The following is a 21168-nucleotide window of genomic DNA, read 5'->3' on the forward strand; positions in this document are numbered from 1 at the left end:
CCCTTTCTCACCAGCATTTGGTGTTATCAGTTTATCACTTTTGTTTGATTGTTTTAAATGTAGTCATTCTAATGGATATGAAGTGGTGCCTCATAGTGGCTTCTATATACCTATTCCTAATAATTAAGGATGTTTATTGTCTATTATTATGCTTATTTGCCAGGGTATGTCTCTTCTGGTGAAGTTGCTGTTTAAATTTTGGTTCATTTTTTATTAAATTGTTTTCTCACTACTGAATTTTGAGAGTTATTTATATACTTAGGATAAATCCTTTACCAGACATATGATTTGCAAATATTTTCTCTTAGTTTGAAGCTTGTCTTTTATTCCTCTTAACGGTGTCTTTTTTAAAAATTTTTTATTGGTTATGAATATTCGTGGAGTACAAAGCAAATTGTCACCACTTGTGCCTCAGATATGATGGTCAGATCCATACTGGCAGCATGTCCATTACCACAAATTGTGATTATACCCCATGTCCCCCACCCAATTATCCCTGACCTCCCTCCCCACTGCCTTTCCCCATTCCATTTTGTATCCCTAGGTATGTTCTCTCCCTCTGCAAGTCCAACACACCACATGGTCTTTCTTTCCTTCCTTCTTTCTCTCTTAGCTCCCACTTATGAGTGAGCACATGCGGTATTTATCCCTCTGTGCTTTGCTTATTTCACTCAACATAAGTTTCTCCAAGCTCATCCATGATGTTGCAAATGGGAGAATTTCATTCTTTTTTATGGAAGAGTAGTATCCCATGGTGTATATATACCACAGTTTCCTTATCCAGTCATCTATCGATGGACATTTAGGTTGGTTACATATCTTGGCTGTTGTGAACAGAGTTGCAATGAACATGAGAGTGCAGGTATCCCTTCGACATGATGATTTCCGTTCCTTTGGCTATATACCCAGAAGTGGGATTGCTGGATGATATGAAAGATCTATCTGTAGTTGTTTGAGAAACCTCCATATTGTTTTCCATAGTGGTTGTACTAATTTAGAGTCCCACCAACAGTGTAGGAGAGTTCCCTTCTCTCCACATCTTCACCAGAATGGAAACACTTCAGGAACTAGATCTGGACACAGACTTTATGAACATGAGCCTGAAAGCACAAGCAATAAAAGAAAAATTAACAGTGTCTTTTTTGTTTTTAACTTCTCGGTATACATTTTAGTTGATTTTCCTGTCCCTTTACCTGTTCCTCTTTCCCTCCCCCCACCCCCACATCGTATCTGTTCACTTGTCTTAACAAGTTCAAGGAATTGTTATGATTGTTGTGTCTTCTTCCCCCACCCACCCTTTATTTGTTTGGATATTTATTTATTTATTTATTTTTAGCTTCCACAAATAAGTGAGAACATGTGGTATTTCTCTTTCTGTGCCTGACTTGTTTCACTTAATATAATTTTCTCTATGTAAGTCCATCCATGTTGTTGCGAATGGTAGTATTTCATTCTTTTTTATGGGAGGAAATATTTGCAAAATATATATCTGGCAAAGGATTAACATCCAGAATATACAAGGAATTCAAACAACTTTACAGCAAAAAAAAAACCCAAATAACCCAATTAAAAAAGGGGCAAAGGAGCTGAATAGGCATTTCTCAAAGGAAGATATACGAATGGCCAACAGACACATGAAAAAATGCTCAGCATAACTCAGCATTTGGGACATGCAAATCAAAACCAGTTTGAGATACCATCTCACTCCAGTTAGGATGGCTAATATCCAAAAGACAGAGAATGATAAATGCTGGTGAGGTTGCCAAGAAAAAGGAACTCTAATACACTGTTGGTGGGACTGCAAAATGGTGCAGCCTTTATGGGAAATGGTATGGAGGTTCCTCAAACAATTACAAATAGATCTACCATATGACCCAGAGATTCCACTTCTAAGAATGGAAATCATCATGCTGAAGGGATACCTGTACTCCCATGTTTATTGCAGCTCTATTTACAATAGCCAAGAGTTGGAACCAGCCCAAATGTCCATTATCAGATGAGTGGATAAGGAAAATGTGGTATATCTACACAATGGAATACTGCTCTGCTATAAAAAAGAATTAAATACTACCATTCACAACAACATGGATGGACTTAGAGAATATTATATTAAGTGTAACAAGTCAGGCACAGAAAAAGAAATACCACATGTTCTCACTTATTTGTGGGAGCTAAAGATAAATAAATAAGTATACAAATAAAGGGTAGGGAGGGAAGAAGACACAACAATCACAACAATTCCTCGAACTTGTTAAGACAAGTGAACAGATATGATGTAGTTGGGGGGGTAGAAGGGAGAGAGGGAAGGGGCAAAGAGGAATGGGTAAAAGGACACAAAAATCAACTATGATGTGTATTGAGAAGTTAAAATAAATAAATAAATAAAATTTTAAAAAAAGAAAAGACTATCCTTTCTTCCTCCATTGGATTGCCTTTGCTGCTTTCTCAAAGATCAGTTGACTATATCTGCGTTGTTCTATTTCTGAACTCTCCCTTCTGTCCCATTGATCTATTTGTCTTTTCTTTCACCAATACCACCCTGTCTTCATTACTGTAGCTCTATAGTAAGTCTTGAAGTCCGTTAGTGTCATTCCTCCAACTTTGTTCTTCAATTGTGTTGACTTTTCTGGGTATTATGCCTTTTCATATAAACTTTAGAATCAGTTTCTCAATATCTACAATACAACTTTCAGGAATTTTTATTGGGACTGCACTGAATCTTTAGATTAAGTTGGGAAGAACTGACATCTTAATATTGAGTCTTCCTATCCATGAAAGTGTAACAGCTCTCCATTTATTTAGTTTTCTTTATTTCATCAGAGTATTGTAGTTTTCATCATATTGTACATGTTTTGTTAGATTTATACCTAATATTTCTTTTTTTTTTTTTTTTTTTTTTTGGAGTACTGATGTCAGTGGTATTGTGTTTTTAATTTTTTTTTTTTTAATTTTATTTTGTCGATATACATTGTAGCTGATTATTGCTCCCCATCACCAAAACCTCCCTCCCTTCTCCCTCCCCCCCTCCCCCCCAACAATGTCCTTTCTGTTTGCTTGTTGTATCAACTTCAAATAATTGTGGTTGTTATATCTTCTTCCCCCTCCCCCCCGGTTTGTGTGTGTGTGTGTGTATGTGTGTGTGTGAATTTATATATTAATTTTTAGCTCCCTCCAATAAGTGAGAACATGTGGTATTTCTCTTTCTGTGCCTGACTTGTTTCACTTAATATAATTCTCTCAAGGTCCATCCATGTTGTTGCAAATGGCAGTATTTCATTCGTTTTTATAGCTGAGTAGTATTCCATTGTGTAGATGTACCACATTTTCCATATCCACTCATCTGATGATGGGCATTTGGGCTGGTTCCAACTCTTGGCTATTGTAAAGAGTGCTGCGATGAACATTGGGGAACAGGTATACCTTCGACTTGATGATTTCCATTCCTCTGGGTATATTCCCAACAGTGGGATGGCTGGGTCGTATGGTAGATCTATTTGCAATTGTTTAAGGAAACTCCATACCATTTTCCATAGAGGCTGCACCATTTTGCAGTCCCACCAACAATGTATGAGAGTTCCTTTTTCTCCGCAGCCTCGCCAGCATTTATCGTTCATAGTCTTTTGGATTTTAGCCATCCTAACTAGGGTTAGATGGTATCTCAATGTGGTTTTGATTTGCATTTCCCGGATGCTGAGTGATGTTGAGCATTTATTCATATGTCTGTTGGCCATTTGGATATCTTCCTTAGAGAAATGCCTACTTAGCTCTTTTGCCCATTTTTTAATTGGGTTGCTTGTTTTCTTCTTGTAAAGTTGTTTGAGTTCCTTATATGTTCTGGATATTAATCCTTTGTCAGATGTATATTTTGCAAATATTTTCTCCCACTCTGTTGGTTGTCTTTTAACTCTTTTAATTGTTTCTTTTGCTGTGCAGAAGCTTTTTAGTTTGATATAATCCCATTTGTTTATTTTTCCTTTGGTTGCCCATGCTTTTGGGGTCGTATTCATGAAGTCTGTGCCCAGTCCTATTTCCTGAAGTGTTTCTCCTATGTTTTCTTTAAGAAGTTTTATTGTCTCAGGGTGTATATTTAAATCCTTAATCCATTTTGAGTTGATTTTAGTATACGGTGAGAGGTATGGATCTAGTTTCATTCTCCTGCATATCGATATCCAGTTATCCCAGCACCACTTGCTGAAGAGGCAGTCCCTTCCCCAGTGAATAGGCTTGGTGCCTTTGTCAAAGATCAGATGGCAGTAAGTGTGTGGGTTGATTTCTGAATACTCTATTCTATTCCATTGGTCAGTGTGTCTGTTTTTATGCCAGTACCATACTGTTTTGGTTATTATAGCTTTGTAGTATAGCTTAAAGTCAGGTAGTGTTATGCCTCCAGCTTTATTTTTTTTGCTGAGCATTGCTTTGGCTATTCGTGGTCTTTTATTGTTCCATATAAATGTCTGAATAGTTTTTTCCATTTCTGAGAAAAATGTCTTTGGAATTTTGATGGGGATTGCATTGAATTTGTATATCACTTTGGGTAGTATGGACATTTTCACTATGTTGATTCTTCCAATCCAAGAGCATGGAATATCTTTCCATCTTCTTGTATCCTCTCTAATTTCTCTCAGCAGTGGTTTGTAGTTCTCATTATAGAGATTTTTCACCTCCTTGGTTAACTCAATTCCTAAGTATTTTATTTTTTTGGTGGCTATTGTAAAAGGGCAGGCTTTCTTGATTTCTCCTTCTGCATGTTCACTATTGGAGAAAAGAAATGCTACTGATTTTTGTGTGTTGATTTTGTATCCTGCTACTGTGCTGAAATCATTGATCAATTCCAAGAGTTTTTTTGTAGAGGTTTTAGGCTGTTCGATATATAGGATCATGTCATCTGCAAACAGGGACAGTTTGACTTCATCTTTTCCAATCTGGATGCCCTTTATTTCCTTCTCTTCTCTGATTGCTCTGGCTAGTACTTCCAACACTATGTTGAATAGGAGTGGTGAGAGTGGGCATCCTTGTCTAGTGCCTGTTCTTAAAGGAAAAGCTTTCAGCTTTTCCCCATTCAGGATGATATTGGCAGTGGGTTTGTCATATATGGCTTTAATTATGTTGAGATACTTTCCCTCTATACCTAACTTATAGAGGGTCTTTGTCATGAATGAGTGCTGAACTTTATCAAATGCTTTTTCAGCATCTATAGAGATGATCATATGGTCCTGGTGTTTGAGTTTATTAATATGGTGTATCACATTTATTGATTTGCGTATGTTGAACCAACCTTGCATCCCTGGGATGAATCCCACTTGATCGTGATGAATAATTTTTCGTATGTGTTGCTGTATTCTGTTTGCTAGTATTTTAGTGAGGATTTTTGCATCTATATTCATCAAGGATATCGGCCTGTAGTTTTCTTTTTTGGTTATATCTTTACCTGGTTTTGGTATCAGGATGATGTTTGCTTCATAGAATGAGTTTGGGAGATTTGTGTCCGTTTCAATCTTTTGGAATAGTTTGTAAAGAATCGGTGTCAATTCCTCTTTGAATGTTTGGTAAAATTCTGCTGTGAATCCATCTGGTCCTGGGCTTTTCTTTGTTGGGAGCCTTCTGATAACAGCTTCAATCTCCTTTATTGTTATTGGTCTGTTCAAGTTTTCTACGTCTTCACGGTTCAGTTTTGGGAGCTTGTGTGTGTCCAGAAATTTATCCATTTCCTCCAGATTTTCAAATTTGTTGGCGTATAGTTGTTTATAGTAGTCTCGAATGATTCCTTGTATTTCAGATGAATCAGTTGTAATATCGCCTTTTTCATTTCTAATTTTTGTTATTTGAGTCTTCTCTCTTCTTTTTTTTGTTAGCCATGCTAATGGTTTGTCAATTTTATTTATCTTTTCAAAAAACCAACTTTTTGATTCGTTGATCTTTTGAATTGTTTTTTGGTTTTCAATTTCATTCAGTTCTGCTCTGATCTTAATGATTTCTTTCCGTCTGCTAACTTTAGGATTGGATTGTTCTTGTTTTTCTAGTTCTTTAAGGTGAAGTGTTAGGTTGTTCACTTGCCATCTTTCTATTCTTCTGAAGTGAGCGTTTAATGCAATAAATTTTCCCCTCAATACTGCTTTTGCAGTATCCCACAGGTTTTGGTATGATGTATCATTGTTTTCATTAGTTTCAATAAACTTTTTGATTTCCTGCTTGATTTCTTCTTGGACCCATATGTCATTAAGTAGAATGCTGTTTAATTTCCATGTGTTTGTATAGTTTGCAGAGTTTTGTTTGTTATTAATTTCTAGTTTTAATCCATTGTGGTCTGAGAAGATACATGGGATAATTCCAATTTTTTTGAATTTATTGAGACTTGATTTGTGACCTAATAGGTGATCTATCCTGGAGAATGATCCATGTGCTGATGAGAAGAATGAATATTCTGAGGTTGTTGGGTGGAATGTTCTGTAGATATCTGCCAATTCCAATTGGTCTAGAGTCTTGTTTAGATCTTGTGTTTCTCTACTGATTCTTTGCCAAATGATCTGTCTAATATTGACAGTGGAGTGTTCAGGTCCCCTGCTATTATGGTATTAGTGTCTATTTCCTTCTTTAGGTCTAATAGAGTTTGTTTTATAAATCTGGCTGCTCCAACATTGGGTGCGTACATATTTATGATTGTTATGTCTTCTTGATGGATCAATCCTTTTATCATTAAGTAGTGTCCCTCATTGTCTCTTTTTATGGTTTTTAGTTTAAAGTCTATTTTGTCAGATATAAGAATAGCCACTCCAGCTCGTTTTTCTTTTCTGTTTGCATGGTAAATCTTTTTCCATCCTTTCACTCTTAGTCTGTGTGAATCTTTATGGGTGAGGTGGGTCTCTTGTAGGCAGCATATAGTTGGGTCCTGCTTTTTGATCCAGTCAGCCAGTCTGTGTCTTTTAATTGGGGAATTTAAGCCTTTAACATTAAGAGTTGTTATTGAAAGGTGTTGATTTATTCCTAGCATTTTATTGGTTGTTTGGTTGTCTTAGGTGTCTTTTGTTCCTTGCTTTCTGATTTACTGTTTGGTTTCTTTGTTTGTTGGTTCCTTAGGTTGTAGATAGTGTTTTTGTTAGCTTGTTTTCTCTTCATGAATGCCATTTTTATTGTACTAGCGGGTTTAGATTTTTCTTAGGTTTTTATGGCAGTGGTAGTTATTTTTCAGGAACCAAACCCAGTACTCCCTTGAGGATTTCTTGTAAGGGTGGTCGTGTGGTAGTGAACTCCCGCAGTTTTTGTTTGTCTGAGAAATATACTATTTGCCCCTCATTTCGGAAGGATAGCCTTGCAGGGTAGAGTATTCTTGGCTGGCAATCTTTGTCTTTTAGTATTTTGAAAATATCATCCCATTCCTTTCTAGCTTTTAGGGTTTGTGATGAAAAGTCTGATGTTAACCTGATTGGGGCTCCCTTATAGGTGATTTGACGCTTCTCTCTTGCAGCTTTTAAGATTCTCTCTTTGTCTCTGAGTTTTGCCAATTTGACTATGACATGTCTTGGAGAAGGCCTTTTTGGGTTGAATACGTTTGGAGATCGTTGAGCTTCCTGGATCTGAAGATCTGTGATTTTTCCTATACCTGGGAAGTTTTCTGCCACTATTTTGTTGAATATGTTTTCAATGGAATCTCCATTTTCCTCCCCTTCTGGAATACCCATGACTCGGATATTTGAGCGCTTGAGGTTGTCTGATATCTCTCTCAGATTTTCTTCAATGTCCTTGATTCTTTTTTCTTTCTTTTTGTCTGCTTGTGTTATTTCAAACAGCCCATCTTCAAGTTCAGAGGTTCTCTCTTCAACTTCGACAAGCCTGCTGGTTAAACTCTCCGTTGTGTTTTTTATTTCGCTGAATAACTTCTTCAGTTCAGCAAGTTCTGCTACATTTTTTTTCAGGACATTGATTTCCTTGTATATTTCCTCTTTCAGATCCTGTATACTTTTCCTCATTTCATCATGATGTCTAGCTGAGTTTTCTTGTATCTCATTCAGTTTCCTTAGAATTATCACTCGAAATTCCTTGTCAGTTATTTCAAGGGCTTCTTGTTCTATAGGATCTAGAGTATGAGATTTATTAACTTTTGGTTGTGTACTTTCTTGATTTTTTGTATTTCTGGTGTCTTTTTTTTGGTGTTTATTCATTGTGGCAGGGGGGTTCACAGTCCACCGGTTTGAGACTAATGACTAACTAGGATGTTGCTGTGGTTGCCAATTTGGTATGGCTCCCGCCGTGACTGCTCAGTTGGCCTCTAGTGTCTTGTGTGTGTGGTTGCCTCGGGTCTTGGGCTTCTCCGGGGATCCACCTTTCTGGTCAGCTTGGACTCTGCTGGGCTGGTGGATCACGTACCACAGGGTGTGTGATCTCTGTTGAGCTTTCACTTTCTGTACAGGACTTCTCCCCGTTCCGTGTGCTCTGGCCCAGGCTGTTAGATCGTGCAGTGGCGACCCCACCGGGTGTGTGGTTTCTGTCGAGTCTCCGCCTCCCTGGCCGCACGTCTCCCCCCTCTGTGCACACTGTGCTGGGCTGGGGTGTGTCTTCTGCACCCCTCGTCTATCAGCTGGGCCTTCAAGACCCTGCTCAGCACCGCCTCGCCCAGGAAGTCTACCAGGTTTCTGCTAGGCACAGACGACCGGTCTCTCTGGGTGCCTTTGTAGCACTGTGTAGATCTTTCTCAGGTCTTGTTCACCTTTGTATCCCCCCGGTATAAACCGAGTCTAGTGCCCGCCTGCAGCCTGCTCTCCGGCAGGTTCAAGCGGACCTGGGAACTCTCCTACCACACTATTCCCAACCAGAAATTCGTTAGGCTTTTTTCCAAACTGGTGGTCGCAGAGATGGTATCTGCCTCCCAGTAACAGGAAGTTTACCGGGGCAGAGTCCAGGGTGTGGTGGAGTGACAGTCGGCCCGCCTGTACTTCCTAGCCCTCCCAACACTGGTCGGGACGCCCCACACCCCTAGCCCCGCCATAGAACCGCGGAGGGAGTGGGAGAGGAGGCCGGCCCGCAGGGTCCGGAAAGCCCCGCGCCAGGCCAAGCAAATGGGGTCAGTGATGGCCGAGCAGGGCGGATCTGCCCGCACCTGGGAAAATGGAGGCAGCACCGGGGCAGTGAGTGGCCTGGTGGTGCAGGCGGGAGCCGCGTGGGCATCCACCCCCCGAACAGAGCTGTGCCAGGGATCACTCACAGTGCTGTGCCAGGTCGGGCGCTCGCTCTGTCTCTGGTTTGTTGCCTTCCGTGTTCTCCGCGCTGCCGCCTCGGGCTGTTCAGTCGCGGCGCCGCTCGGGCGCTCCCAGGAATCTTATTTAATGCCGGCCTGAAACCTCGAATCCTGAATAGGGCAGCTGGCTGCCTTCAGTGCGGCCCCAGCCTCCGGGATCCTGGCTGCATCCACAGCAGCCCTGGCGCCGTGTTCCCTGTTTCAAGACTCGCTTTTGCAGCTAAGAAACAGTTCTTTTCCTGCTCCACACTTCAAAGCTGTTGCCTGTAAATGAGGCAGCCTCTCCTGCCGGGGGCAAAGTGGCGTTGAGCCCCCACGACTGGCCAGCAGCAGCAGTCCTCCCTTAAGAGATGGCCAGAGGAAGGTCCACAAGTTTCCCGGCTGCCTGAGGCCCAGTGGCCACCTTTTCCACCTCAGCTACTCCGCGCCAGCCGCCACAGCCGCCGCCATCTTGAAACCGCTCGTGTTTTTAATTTTAAATTCCATTTGTTCATTACTGGCATATAGGAAAGCAATTGACTTGTGTGTATTAACCTCGTATCCTGAAACCTTGCTATAGTGCTTATTAGGTCCAGGAATTTTTTTGTCAATTCAAATTTCTACATAGGCAATCATTTTATCTTCAGAAAAAGACAGTTTTATTTCTTTCTTCCTGTTTTTTATACCTTTTTTTTCCTTTTCGTATTGCCTTAGTTAAGATTTTCAGTATGATGTTGAAAAGTAGTGGTGAAAGTGAACATCCTTGCCTTGTTCCTGATCTTAGTGGGAGAAATTCTAGTTTGTTTGTTTGTTTTATCATAAAGTATGTCAGCTGTAGGTCTTTTGTAGCCATTCTTTACAAAGTTGAAGTTCCCCTCTGTTTCTAGTTTACTGAGAGTTTTTTATCATGAATGAATGTTGGATTTTGTCAAAAGGTTTTTCTGCATCTATTGATATGGTCATATGTGTGTGGGGGGTTGTGGTTTTGGAGGGGTTGTTATTGTTTTGTTTTGTTTTGTTTTGCCTACTGATGTGATGGATTACCTTAATTGATTTTGAAATGTTGAACTAGCCTTGCATACTTGGGAAAAATCCCACTTGGTCATAGTGTATAATTCTTTTTATATGTTTTGTACTCCATTTGCTAATATTCTCTGGAGGATTTTTGCATCTATGTTCATGAGAGATATTGGTCAATAGTTTACTTGTTGATGTCTTTTTGTGGTCTTAGTACTAGGGTGATGCTGGCCTTATAGAATGAATTAGGAAGTACAGCCTCTCCCATCTTCTGAAAGAAATTGTAGAGAATTGGTATAATTTTTTTTTAAATATTAGGTAGAATTCACCAGTAAACCCATTCAGGGCTGCTGCTTTCTTTTTGGAAAGTTATTAATGACTGATTCAATTTCTGTAATAGCTATAGGCCTCTTCAGATTGTCTATTTCTTCTTTATGTGAGTTTTGGTAGAATGTGTCTTCCAAGGAATTGGTTTATTGTATCTAGGTTATCAAATTTGTTGGTGTAAAGTTGTTCATAGTATGCTTTTATTATCCTTTTAATGTCCATAGGCTCTACAGTGATGTCTCTTCTTTCATTTCTGGTATTAGTAATTTGTGTTCACTCTCTTTTTTTCTTAGTTAGCCTGGCTAGAGACTTACCAATTTTATTTTTCTTTTTTAAGGATCAGCCTTTGGTTTCATTAACTATCTCTATTGATTTCCTGTTTTCAACTTAATTGATTTCTGCTCTAATTTTTATTATTTCTTTTCTTTTGCTTACTTTGGATTTAATTTGCCCTTCTTTTCCTAGAGGTGGGAGCTTAGAGTATTGATCTTAGTTCTTTCTTCTTTTCTAATATATGCATTCAGTGTCATGAATTTCCCTCTAAAAACTTTTACTGCATCCCACAAAATTTTGATAAATTGTGCTTTTATTTTCATTTAGTTAAAAGTATCTTTTAATTTTTCTTTAGATTTCTTCTTTGATTCATGGGTTAATTAGAAGTGCATTGTCTAACCTCAACATATTTTGGGATTTCCCAGTTTTATTGATTTCTAGTTTAATTCCATTGTGATCTGAGAGCAGACATTGTATGATTTCTATTCTTTTAAATATGTCAAGGTGTGTTTTATGGTCCAGAATGTAGTCTATCTTGGTGAATATTCCATGTGAGCTTGAGAAAAATGTGTATTCTGCTGCTGTTGGAAGAAACAGTTTATAGATGTCAATAATATCCAGTTCATTGATAATGTTGTTGAGTCCGACTATGTCATCACTGATTTTCTGCCTGCTCGATCTGTCCATTTCTCATAGAGGGGTGCTGAATTCTCCAACTACCACAATATGTTCCTCTATGTCTCCTCTCCTTTCCATCAGTTTTTGCCTCACATATCATGATCCTCTGTTGTTAGGCACATATACGTTATGGATTGTTATATCTTCTTGTAGAATTAACCTCTCTATCATTATGTAATGCCCCTCTTTATCCCTGATAACTTTCCTTACTTTAAAATATCGGTCTGAAATTAATATAGCTACACCTACTTTCTTTTAATTAGTGTTAGCAAGGTATATCTTTCTCTATTTATTTACATTAACTTGTAAGTCTTTATATTTAAAGTAGGATTCTCGTAGACAACATTAGTGAGATCTTGTTTTCTGATCCAATCTAACAATCTGTCTTTTAATTGGTGCATTTAATCACTGACAGTGAGTGGTTATTGATATACATGGATTAATATCTACCATATTTGTTACTGTTTTTGTTTCCCCTGTTCTTTGTTTTCCTTATTCTTTGTTCTTATTTTTGTCTTCCACTCTTTTTCTGCCTTTGTGGTTTTAATTGAGCATTTTATGTGATTCTCTTTTCTCTCCTTTCTAATATCTGTTATACTTCTTTTTTTACTTTTTTTAGCAGTTGCCCTAGGTTTTGCAGTATACATTTCCAACTAATCCAAGCCGTCTTTCAGTTAATACCATACCGCTTCATGGGTAGTGTGAGTACCTTATGATAACATAGTAACCTTAATTCCTTCCTCCCATCTCTTGTATTATTGCTGTTATTCATTTCATTTATATATAAGCATACATAAGTATATAAATATATGTATATATAATATGTATATACATAAGCATACACAATCAACTACGTTGTTGCTATTATTATTTTAAACAAACTGTTATGTACTAGTTTATTTGTGTTGCTTATAACAGAATACCTGAAATTGGGCAATTTATAAAGAACTGAAATTTATCTCTCATGGTTTTGGAGGCTGGGAAGTCCACAGTCCAGAGGATGCATCTGATAAGAGCCTTCTTCTGGGTCAGAACTCTCTTCAGAATCCTGTGGTGACTAGGGTGTCACCTGGCAAGAAAAATGGGCGGAACAAGAGAGAACTAACCTTCTCACTTGCTCTCCTTATAAAGCCATGAGAACCATGCCTATTAGTCCATTCACAAGGGCACAGTCCTCACAATCTAATCACCTCTTAAAGGCCCCATCCTTCAAATACCATAACTGGATTTCCCACCCTCACAGTCAGGGTCAAGCTTCAATGAGTTTTGGGGGGACATTCAATCCACACCATGTTATCTGTTAGATCAGTTAAGAATAAAAAAGTTTTTGTTTTACCTTCAGTTATTCTTTCTCCCATGCTCTTCCTTTCTTTAAGTAGATCCAAGTTTCTGACCTATATTATATTCCTTTTCTTCAAAGAATTTCTTACATTATATTGCAAATAATGTCTTAACATTTCTTATAAGGCAGGATTACTGACAACAAATTCGCTCAATTTTTGTTTGTCTGAGAAAGTATTTCTCCTTCATTTTTGGAGGACAATTTCACTGGTTACACAGTTCTAGGTTGGTGGAATCTTTTTCTCTCCACACTTTAAACTTTTCACTCAACGTTTTTCTTGCTTGCACAGCTTCTGAGGAAGACTCAAATGTAATTCTTATCCTTGCTCTATAAGTAAGGTGTTTGTTTTTGCCCCACTGGCTTCTTTCAGGATCTTTTCCTTATCTTCAATTTTCTGTGGCTTTAAAATGGTATGTGTCTAGGTGTAATTTTTTGATATTTATCCTGCTCAGTGTTCTCTGAGCTTTCTGGATCTCTGGGGGTTGGTGTCTGACATCAATTTCTCAATCATTATTGTTTCAGATATTTATTTTTTTCCTTTCTTTCTTTCTTCTCCTGTGGTATTTCCATTGCACATTATTCCTTTTTTAGTTACTTCACAGTTCTTGCATATTACATTTTTTTGTTTGGTTGGTTGGTTTTTTGCAGTCTTTGTTCTCTTTGTTTTTCAGTTTTGGAGTTCTCTCTTCAGATATCCTCAAGCTCAGAGATGCTTTCCTCAGCTGTGTCCAATCTATTATGTCTTTGGACTGGAAACTTCGAAAGTATTTCTCAGGTTTTTTTCTCCACCCCTTAGGTCTTATAGGATGGCTACAGTGAGCTAGAGTCGGATATTTTCCTTGTCCCACACAGAAGGCTAGAGCTAGCCGGAGTTAGTATTTCCCTTCTCCCAGGTCTGTTAGGCTCTGATAAAACCCCAGCAAGTTAGGCTTTGGTTAATTAGTTTCTCCTGGCTTCTTCTTATTGAGAAAAATAGAATATTCTTAAGTATTTTTTTATTATGAACACTCATGAGATACAAAGCTGATTGTCACCCCTCGTGCGCAAGATGCAGGCCAGATCCATACTGGCAGCATGCCCATTACTGCAAATTGCAACTGGAGTATTTAAATGGTTTCTTTGTTCCTCCCCTGCCAGAGCACAAAGGAATTTTTCTTAGATATTTACTGTGAGAACCTGGTCAAGCTCCTGGAAGTAAAACTCATAAAAGGTGTGGCCCCTCCCTCCACGACTGTGTCCCCTGGAGTTTTTAACCCTCAGACTTGTCCACACCTATCCTCCAAAAATTCATCAATTATAGTTCAAGTTTTCCTACCCTGGCACTGGTTCCTGAGGAGATTTATGCTCCAGTATGTTGTGATTTCTGTATCCACCTGTCTGTCTCTCCAATTTGGGGGGCAGAGGTCTCTATATTGTTTTTGAGTGTATCTCTTTGCATAGAATTTTCTGGTATGCTATAGGTATTACATTATTTATACAGAATTTATCACAGTCTACAGATGTCATTTTACCTGTTTGAGTTTGAGTGAAATATAGACATTTTACCTTCCTTTTCATTTCTTTACCTTCCCCTGTTTATGATATAATTATCTTAAATATTTCCCCTACATACATTTAGAGTCACATCAGACAGTGCTATAATTTTTGCCTCAACAGTCCAAAACAATTGATAAAATTAAAGAAGAGATAATCTATTGTATTTATCCATATTTTTTCTTATCATGTTCTTTCTTCTTTTTTGCTCCAAGGTTTCTTCTTTTTGTCATTTCACTTCTCTTTAGAGAACTTCCTTTTGCCCATTCCCTAGGGTAGATCTGCTGGCAACAAATTCTCTTAGTTTCCCTTTATCTGAGAATGTCTTGATTTCCCTTCATTCCAGAGGGATATTTTCACTGGATATAAAATTCTAGGGTAGCAGTACTTTCAGCACTTGAAAAATGTTGTGCCATTTTCTACCAGCCTCCATGGTTTCTAACGATAATTCTACTGGTATTTCATGTGTCCTTCCCCTGTGGGTAAGTTGTCGTTTTTATCCGACTGCTTTTAAGACTTTTTTCTTTCTTCTCAGTTTTTAGAAGTTTGACTATGATGTATCTTGGCATGGATTTCTTTGGGTTTACCCTGTTTGAGATTTGCTCAGCTTCCTGAATCTGCAGGTTTATGCCTTTTGGAAAATTTGTGATGTTTTCAGCTATTATTTCTTTGAGAACTTTTTTAACCCTTTCAATTTTTCTCACCATCTGAGACTACAGTGACACAAATGTTAGATCTTTTGTTACAGTTCCACACATCCCTGAAGGTCTGCTTATTTCTTTTTTCAGATTGGGTAATTTCTGTTATCTTCCAGTTCACCAATTCTTTCCTCTGTGCCTTGCATTCTGCATTTGTGCCAATCCACTTTTTTATTATTATTATTACATTTTCAGTTCTAAAATTTGTTTGGTTCTTTATATACAGTCATGTCCTGCATATGGACTTTTCAGTCAGTGGACCACACGTACTATGGTGGTCAGAGCAATAGGTTATGCCATATAGCCTAGGTGTGTAGCAGGCTATACCATCCAGGTTTGTGTAAGTATATTCTATGATAATGCACAATAACAAAATTGCTTTATGATGCATTTCTCAGAATGTAACCCTGTCATTAAGCAATGCATGTCTGTATTCTTTTTTTTTTGACTGGAACTTTTTGTTTGTTTGTTTCTAATGTGTTCATAATGGCTCTTTGAAACATTTTTTTACTGACTGTTTTAAAGTATTTGTCAGATAGTTGTAACATTCCTATTATCTTGGTGTTGGCATCTACTGATTGTCTCTTTTCACTCAGGACGAGTTTTTTCTGGTTTTTCATATGATGAATGATTTTTTTTATTGAAACCTGCATATTTGGGGTATTATGTTATGAAACTCTGGATCTCATTTAAGCAGAAGTTAGGAAAACGACCTTGTTACTGCCAGATAAGGATAGAATCCCAGGTCCCCATTTGATCTTCATTGACACCTGTTGAGGACGGGGGGGGGCTCCTTATTACTGCTCTGTAGGGGTGAGAGTTCCCCACTAGGCCACCAATGATAATGTCCTGTATGGAAGGGTAGGAACACCTCATTACCGCTCCCCACATGACCTCTGCTGATGCCACGGGGAAAGGCAGCCTTATTGTCACTGGGCAGTGGTTCAAGTCTTGACTCGCCGCCACTCAGCCTCTTCTGACACCACTTCATCAGTGAGAGAGATGTGTGCTTCTTTACTCCCGGGCAAGGCTGGAAGTCCAGATTTCCCGCATGGCCTCCACTAAGGGGTGTCATTACCTCCCAGTGAGGATGAAAGTCCTGAATCCTTATTTGTCCTTTAGCCTTCTCCGATACTATGAAGAAATGGGGAAAAGAAGTTGGAAGCCTAGTCCCCCCAGTCAGCCAGTCTCTGCTGGTATGAGTGAGAGTAAGGGCCATGGGTTTTTTTTCTGTGCTGTTTGCCTGGAGTAGAGTAGTTATTACCTAAGAGTTTTCTGTCTTGTTAGGATGCCCTTTCCTGGTCCTTTGGATTGAGAGAATAAACTTATGTTGGGGCTTTTTTTTTTTTTTTTGGTCTGTGCCCATTGGCATTTCTGGATTGCCAAGATGTATGAGGCAAAAAGAAACCAGGGACTCACCACCATGTCATTGTTTGTGTCTCAAGGAATCTTGCCAGTCTGCCTTCTCTCCACCTCTCAGAGACTTCTTAGGTTTGTTTTATACACAGTACGCAGGGGTTTTAGTTGTATTTAATGAAGGAATAGGGAAAAGTAAGTCTACTCCACCTTCCTAGAAAGAGATTTTGCTTGATATTTTTTTATAATGTCTTTAGTACTTTTTTACAACTATTGCTTTTTCAATTAGTAATATATCATTAGCATCTTTTTAATGTTAGTATATATGCATGAATCTAATTTTTTTTTACTGCTGCTAGATTGCTAATATATAAGTTGGTACTCTGAGACATAACAAACCTGAAGAACTACTTTGATGTGAAAGATCTTATATATGGACATTTAGACTTTTCTCAATTGTTTTCTATTCCAATGATTAGCATTTTTATACATATAAGGGTACTTCAAAAAGTTTATAAAATGATTAACATTATCTTTTAATTGTATTTTTCTACAAACTTTTTGCAGTACCCTCATACATCTTAGCTTCTTTTTTCCCATAGAAACATCCTATATTAAATGTTTTCCATAGAAACAGTCAACTTTTTTCTTCTTCCCTTTTTGACCTGGTACTAATTTTCTATTTTTATTTTCATCTTATTTTTCTGAATATCCACATACAGTTCTAAGTATTTGTAAATGCTTTGGGGAAAATTGATATATAAATTTATATTTTAAAATAAGCTGATAAATTCATCACCTTCTATATGTTTAATACTATGCCACACACTGTGAAACAAGAGACATTGCTAACCCTCAAGAAGCTCTTAATATACTTAAGAACATTGGTCTACTGTACAGGAAACAAATGAAATCACACAAGATGTCAGAGAAATGGTAGATTCTGGTACAGCACATAGGACAGACTAGTACTGTGCATGTTCAGAAGGAAAGGAGATCGGTGTGGAAAAACAAGACTCATTGTAACATTTAATCGATGAATTGTAATAAATATGGGGAAATATCAATGTCCAGTGGTTCCTAATTGATTTTATTTTTGTTTTGTCAGTGGAATCATATCTGACCTCTTTCCTGGAGTCCAAATTCCAGAACATGATTATGGTATTTTGCAGTCAACAATTGTGGATGTCATGAATGGACAAAAGCTTCAGCCTGAGATATGTATGGTTAAAAAAGTGATACAGTTCTATGAAACTATGCTAGTCAGGCATGGTGTTATGTTAGTCGGCCCAACAGGAGGTGGCAAGACCACAGTTTACCGAATACTAGCAGAAACTTTAGGGAATTTGCAAAAACTTGGTATAGACAATCCCTTTTACCGAGCAGTTAAAACATATGTTCTTAATCCTAAATCAATTACAATGGGTGAATTATACGGTGAAGTTAACAACCTAACCTTGGAATGGAAAGATGGCTTGATGGCACTAAGTGTCCGAGCAGCCGTGAATGATACTTCAGAAGACCATAAATGGATTATCAGTGATGGGCCAGTGGACGCTCTTTGGATTGAAAATATGAATACAGTGTTGGATGATAACAAGATGCTTTGCCTGGCTAACAGTGAGAGGATTAAACTCACACCTCAAATCCACATGCTTTTTGAGGTAAATGTATGCCTTCTTATGGAGTGAAATTCTTTATTAAGTTGACCTACCATCATTAAATTTCTTTTCCTCACACTGATGTATCATTTACTACCTATGCTTACCATGGTGTTTTGTTTACTTACTAAATACTTAATAAATTATCCTTTCCTAATAGATCATCAATCCTGACAGTCAAAGTCTCTCATATTTTCCTGTCTCTGTATAAACAGGAAATACAATAAATTCTGGCTTCCCCAGGACCTGCTTTCCTTTGGAGGTATATACAGGCATACCTCGGAGATGTTGCAGGTTTGGTTCCTGACCACTGCAATAAAGCAAATATCACAATAGAGAGAGTCATGCAAATGTTTTGGTTTCCCAGTGCATGTAAAAGTCATGTTTACACTATGCTGTAGTCTATTAAGTGTGCAGGAACATTGTCTTTTAAAAAAATTACACACCCTAATTAAAAAACACTTTATTGCTAAAAAATTCTAATGATAATCTGAGCCTTCAGTAAATCATAATCTTTTCACTGGTTACAGGTCTTGCCTCAGTGTTAATGGCTGCTGACTGATCAGGGTGGTGGTTGCTGATGGCTGAGTGACTGTAGCGATTTCTTAAATAAGACAGTGAAGTTTGCCACATCAATTGACTCTTCCTTCATGAAAGATTTCTCTACAGCGTGTGATGCTGTTTATAGTATTTTACCCACAGTAGAACTTCTTTCAAAATTGGAGTCCATCCTCTCAAACCATGCTGCTGCTTTACCAACTAGGTCTATATAATATTCTAAATCTTTTGGTGTCATTTCAACAATGTTCACAGCACCTTCACCAGGAGTAGATTCCATCTCAAGAAACTACTTTCTTTATTCATCCATAAGAAGTAATTCCTCACTCATTTAAGTTTGATTGTGAGATTGCAGCAATTTAGTCACATCTTCAGGCTCAACTTCTAATTCTAGTTCTTTTGCTATTTTCACCACATCTGCAACTATTTCCTCCACTGAGGTCTTCAACCCCTCACAGTCACCCATGAGGGCTGAAATCAATTTCTTCCGAACTCCTGTTGATGTTGATGTTGTGACTTCCTCCCATGAACCATAAATGCCCTTAATGACATCTACAATGGTGAACCCTTTCCAGAAGGTTTTCAATTTACTTTCCCCAGATCCATCAGAGAAATTGCTGTCTATGGCATCTACAGCCCTACAAAAGGTATTTCTTAAATAATAGGACTCAAAAGTTGAAATCACTCCTTGATCCATGGATGGGTGTTGTGTTAGCAGGCAAGAAAACAATATTAATCTTCTTGTATATCTCCATCAGAGTTCTTGGGTGACTATGTGCATTGTCAATGAGCAGTAATATTTTGAAAGGAAACCTTTTTTCTGAGTAGTAGATCCTAACACTGGGCTTAAAATATTCAGTAAACCATGCTGTAAACAGATGTGCTGTCATCCAGGATTTGTTGTTCCATTTATAGCATAAGCAGAGTAGATTTAGCATAATTCTTAAGGGCCCTAGGATTTTCAAAATGGTAAATGAGCATTAGCTTCAGCTTAAAGTAGTCACCAGCTGCATTAGCCCCTAACAAGAGAGTCAGACAGTTCTTTAAAGCTTTAAAGCCAAACATTGACTCCTCTCTAGCTATGAAAGTCTTAGACAGCATCTTCTTCCAATATAAGGCTGTTTCATCTACATTGAAAATCTGTTGTTCAGTGTAGCCACCTTCATCAGTGGTCTTAGTAAGATCTCCTGGATCACTTGCTGCAGATTCTCCATCAGCACTTGCTGCTTCACCTTGCACTTTTATGTTGTAGAGACAGTTTCTTTCCTTAAACCTCATGAACAAACTTCTGCTGCTTCGAACTTTTCTGCTGCAGATTCCTCACCTGTCTCAGCCTTCATAGAATTGAAGAGGGCCGGGGCCTTGTTCTAGATTAGGTTTTGGCTTAAGGGAATGTTGTAGCTGGTTTGATCTTCTATCCAGATCACTAAACTTTCTTCATATCAGCAATAAGGCTGTTTTGCTTCCTTATCATTCACTGTTCACTGGAGTAGCACTTTTAATTCCTTCAAGAGCTTTTCCTTCACATTCACAGCTTGGCTAACTGTTTGGCACAAGAGGCCTAGCTCTCTACCTATCTCAGCTTTTGACATACCCTCCTCACTAAACAATTTTTCTAGCTTTTAACGTAACGTGATGTGCATCTTCCTTTCACTTGAACAGTTAGAGGCTATTGTAGGGTTATTAATAGGCCTAATTTTAATATTGTTGTATCTTAGGGAACACAGAGGCCTGAGGAAAGGGAGACAGGGAATGGCCAGTTGGTGGAGCAGTCAGAACACACACATTTATTGATTAAGTTCACCATCTTTGCGGCCCCCAAATAATTATAATAGTAAGGTCAAAGATCACTGGTCACAGACCACCATAACAGATATAATAATAATGAAAAGGAAATATTGAAAGAATTACCAAAATGTGATACAGAAACATGAAGTGAGCACATTCTGTTGAAGAAATGGCACTGGTAGATTTGCTTGACACAAGGTTGCCACAAATCTTCAATTTGTAAAAAATGCAGTATTTGTGAAGTGCAATAAAATGAGGTATGCCTATATATATGAATTTACATAACTTGAAATGCTTTCTAAGTAAAATTGTTATATTTAATCTGAATAAATTATTCGTGTTATAAATTCATATGAATAAATAAGTTATTCATATCAATATTTGATGAGGGATTGGAGGAAGGATGTGGACCAAATACAGCTACAAAACATTATAGTATATACCACCCCTGTTCTATTCATTCATCAAATACTGACTGAGTGCCTACTATGTGCTAGGTATTAGGCTAGGTGTTAAGATACGAGAATAAAAAGGAAAGAAAAGAAAAAAGAAATACCTATTCCTGATTTGACAGTATCCTCCTGCACTCGTGGGATTTTTTTTTTTTCACCTTATGCCTCACTTAACTTTCCTTCTCCATTTCTATTACTTTTTGCTCTCCCACTCTGTTCCACATAAAGCCCTTCACTGTTAAACTTTAAAGGTGTGAATCATTTAACATTGAAAGTG

General features: G+C 38.0%; 1 protein-coding gene across 1 annotated transcript in view; it reads left to right on the forward strand.

Moving 5' to 3' along the window:
- Positions 1–21168, forward strand: part of DNAH6 (dynein axonemal heavy chain 6) — a 305977-nt gene that overhangs the window by 145595 nt on the left and 139214 nt on the right. The window contains exon 33 of the mRNA XM_063078669.1: positions 17541–18096. Coding sequence (XP_062934739.1) covers positions 17541–18096 — 556 coding nt within the window. The remainder of the gene's footprint in view (positions 1–17540; positions 18097–21168) is intronic.

The sequence above is a fragment of the Cynocephalus volans genome, chromosome 14 (genome assembly GCF_027409185.1).
Source record: "Cynocephalus volans isolate mCynVol1 chromosome 14, mCynVol1.pri, whole genome shotgun sequence".
NCBI lineage: Eukaryota > Metazoa > Chordata > Mammalia > Dermoptera > Cynocephalidae > Cynocephalus > Cynocephalus volans.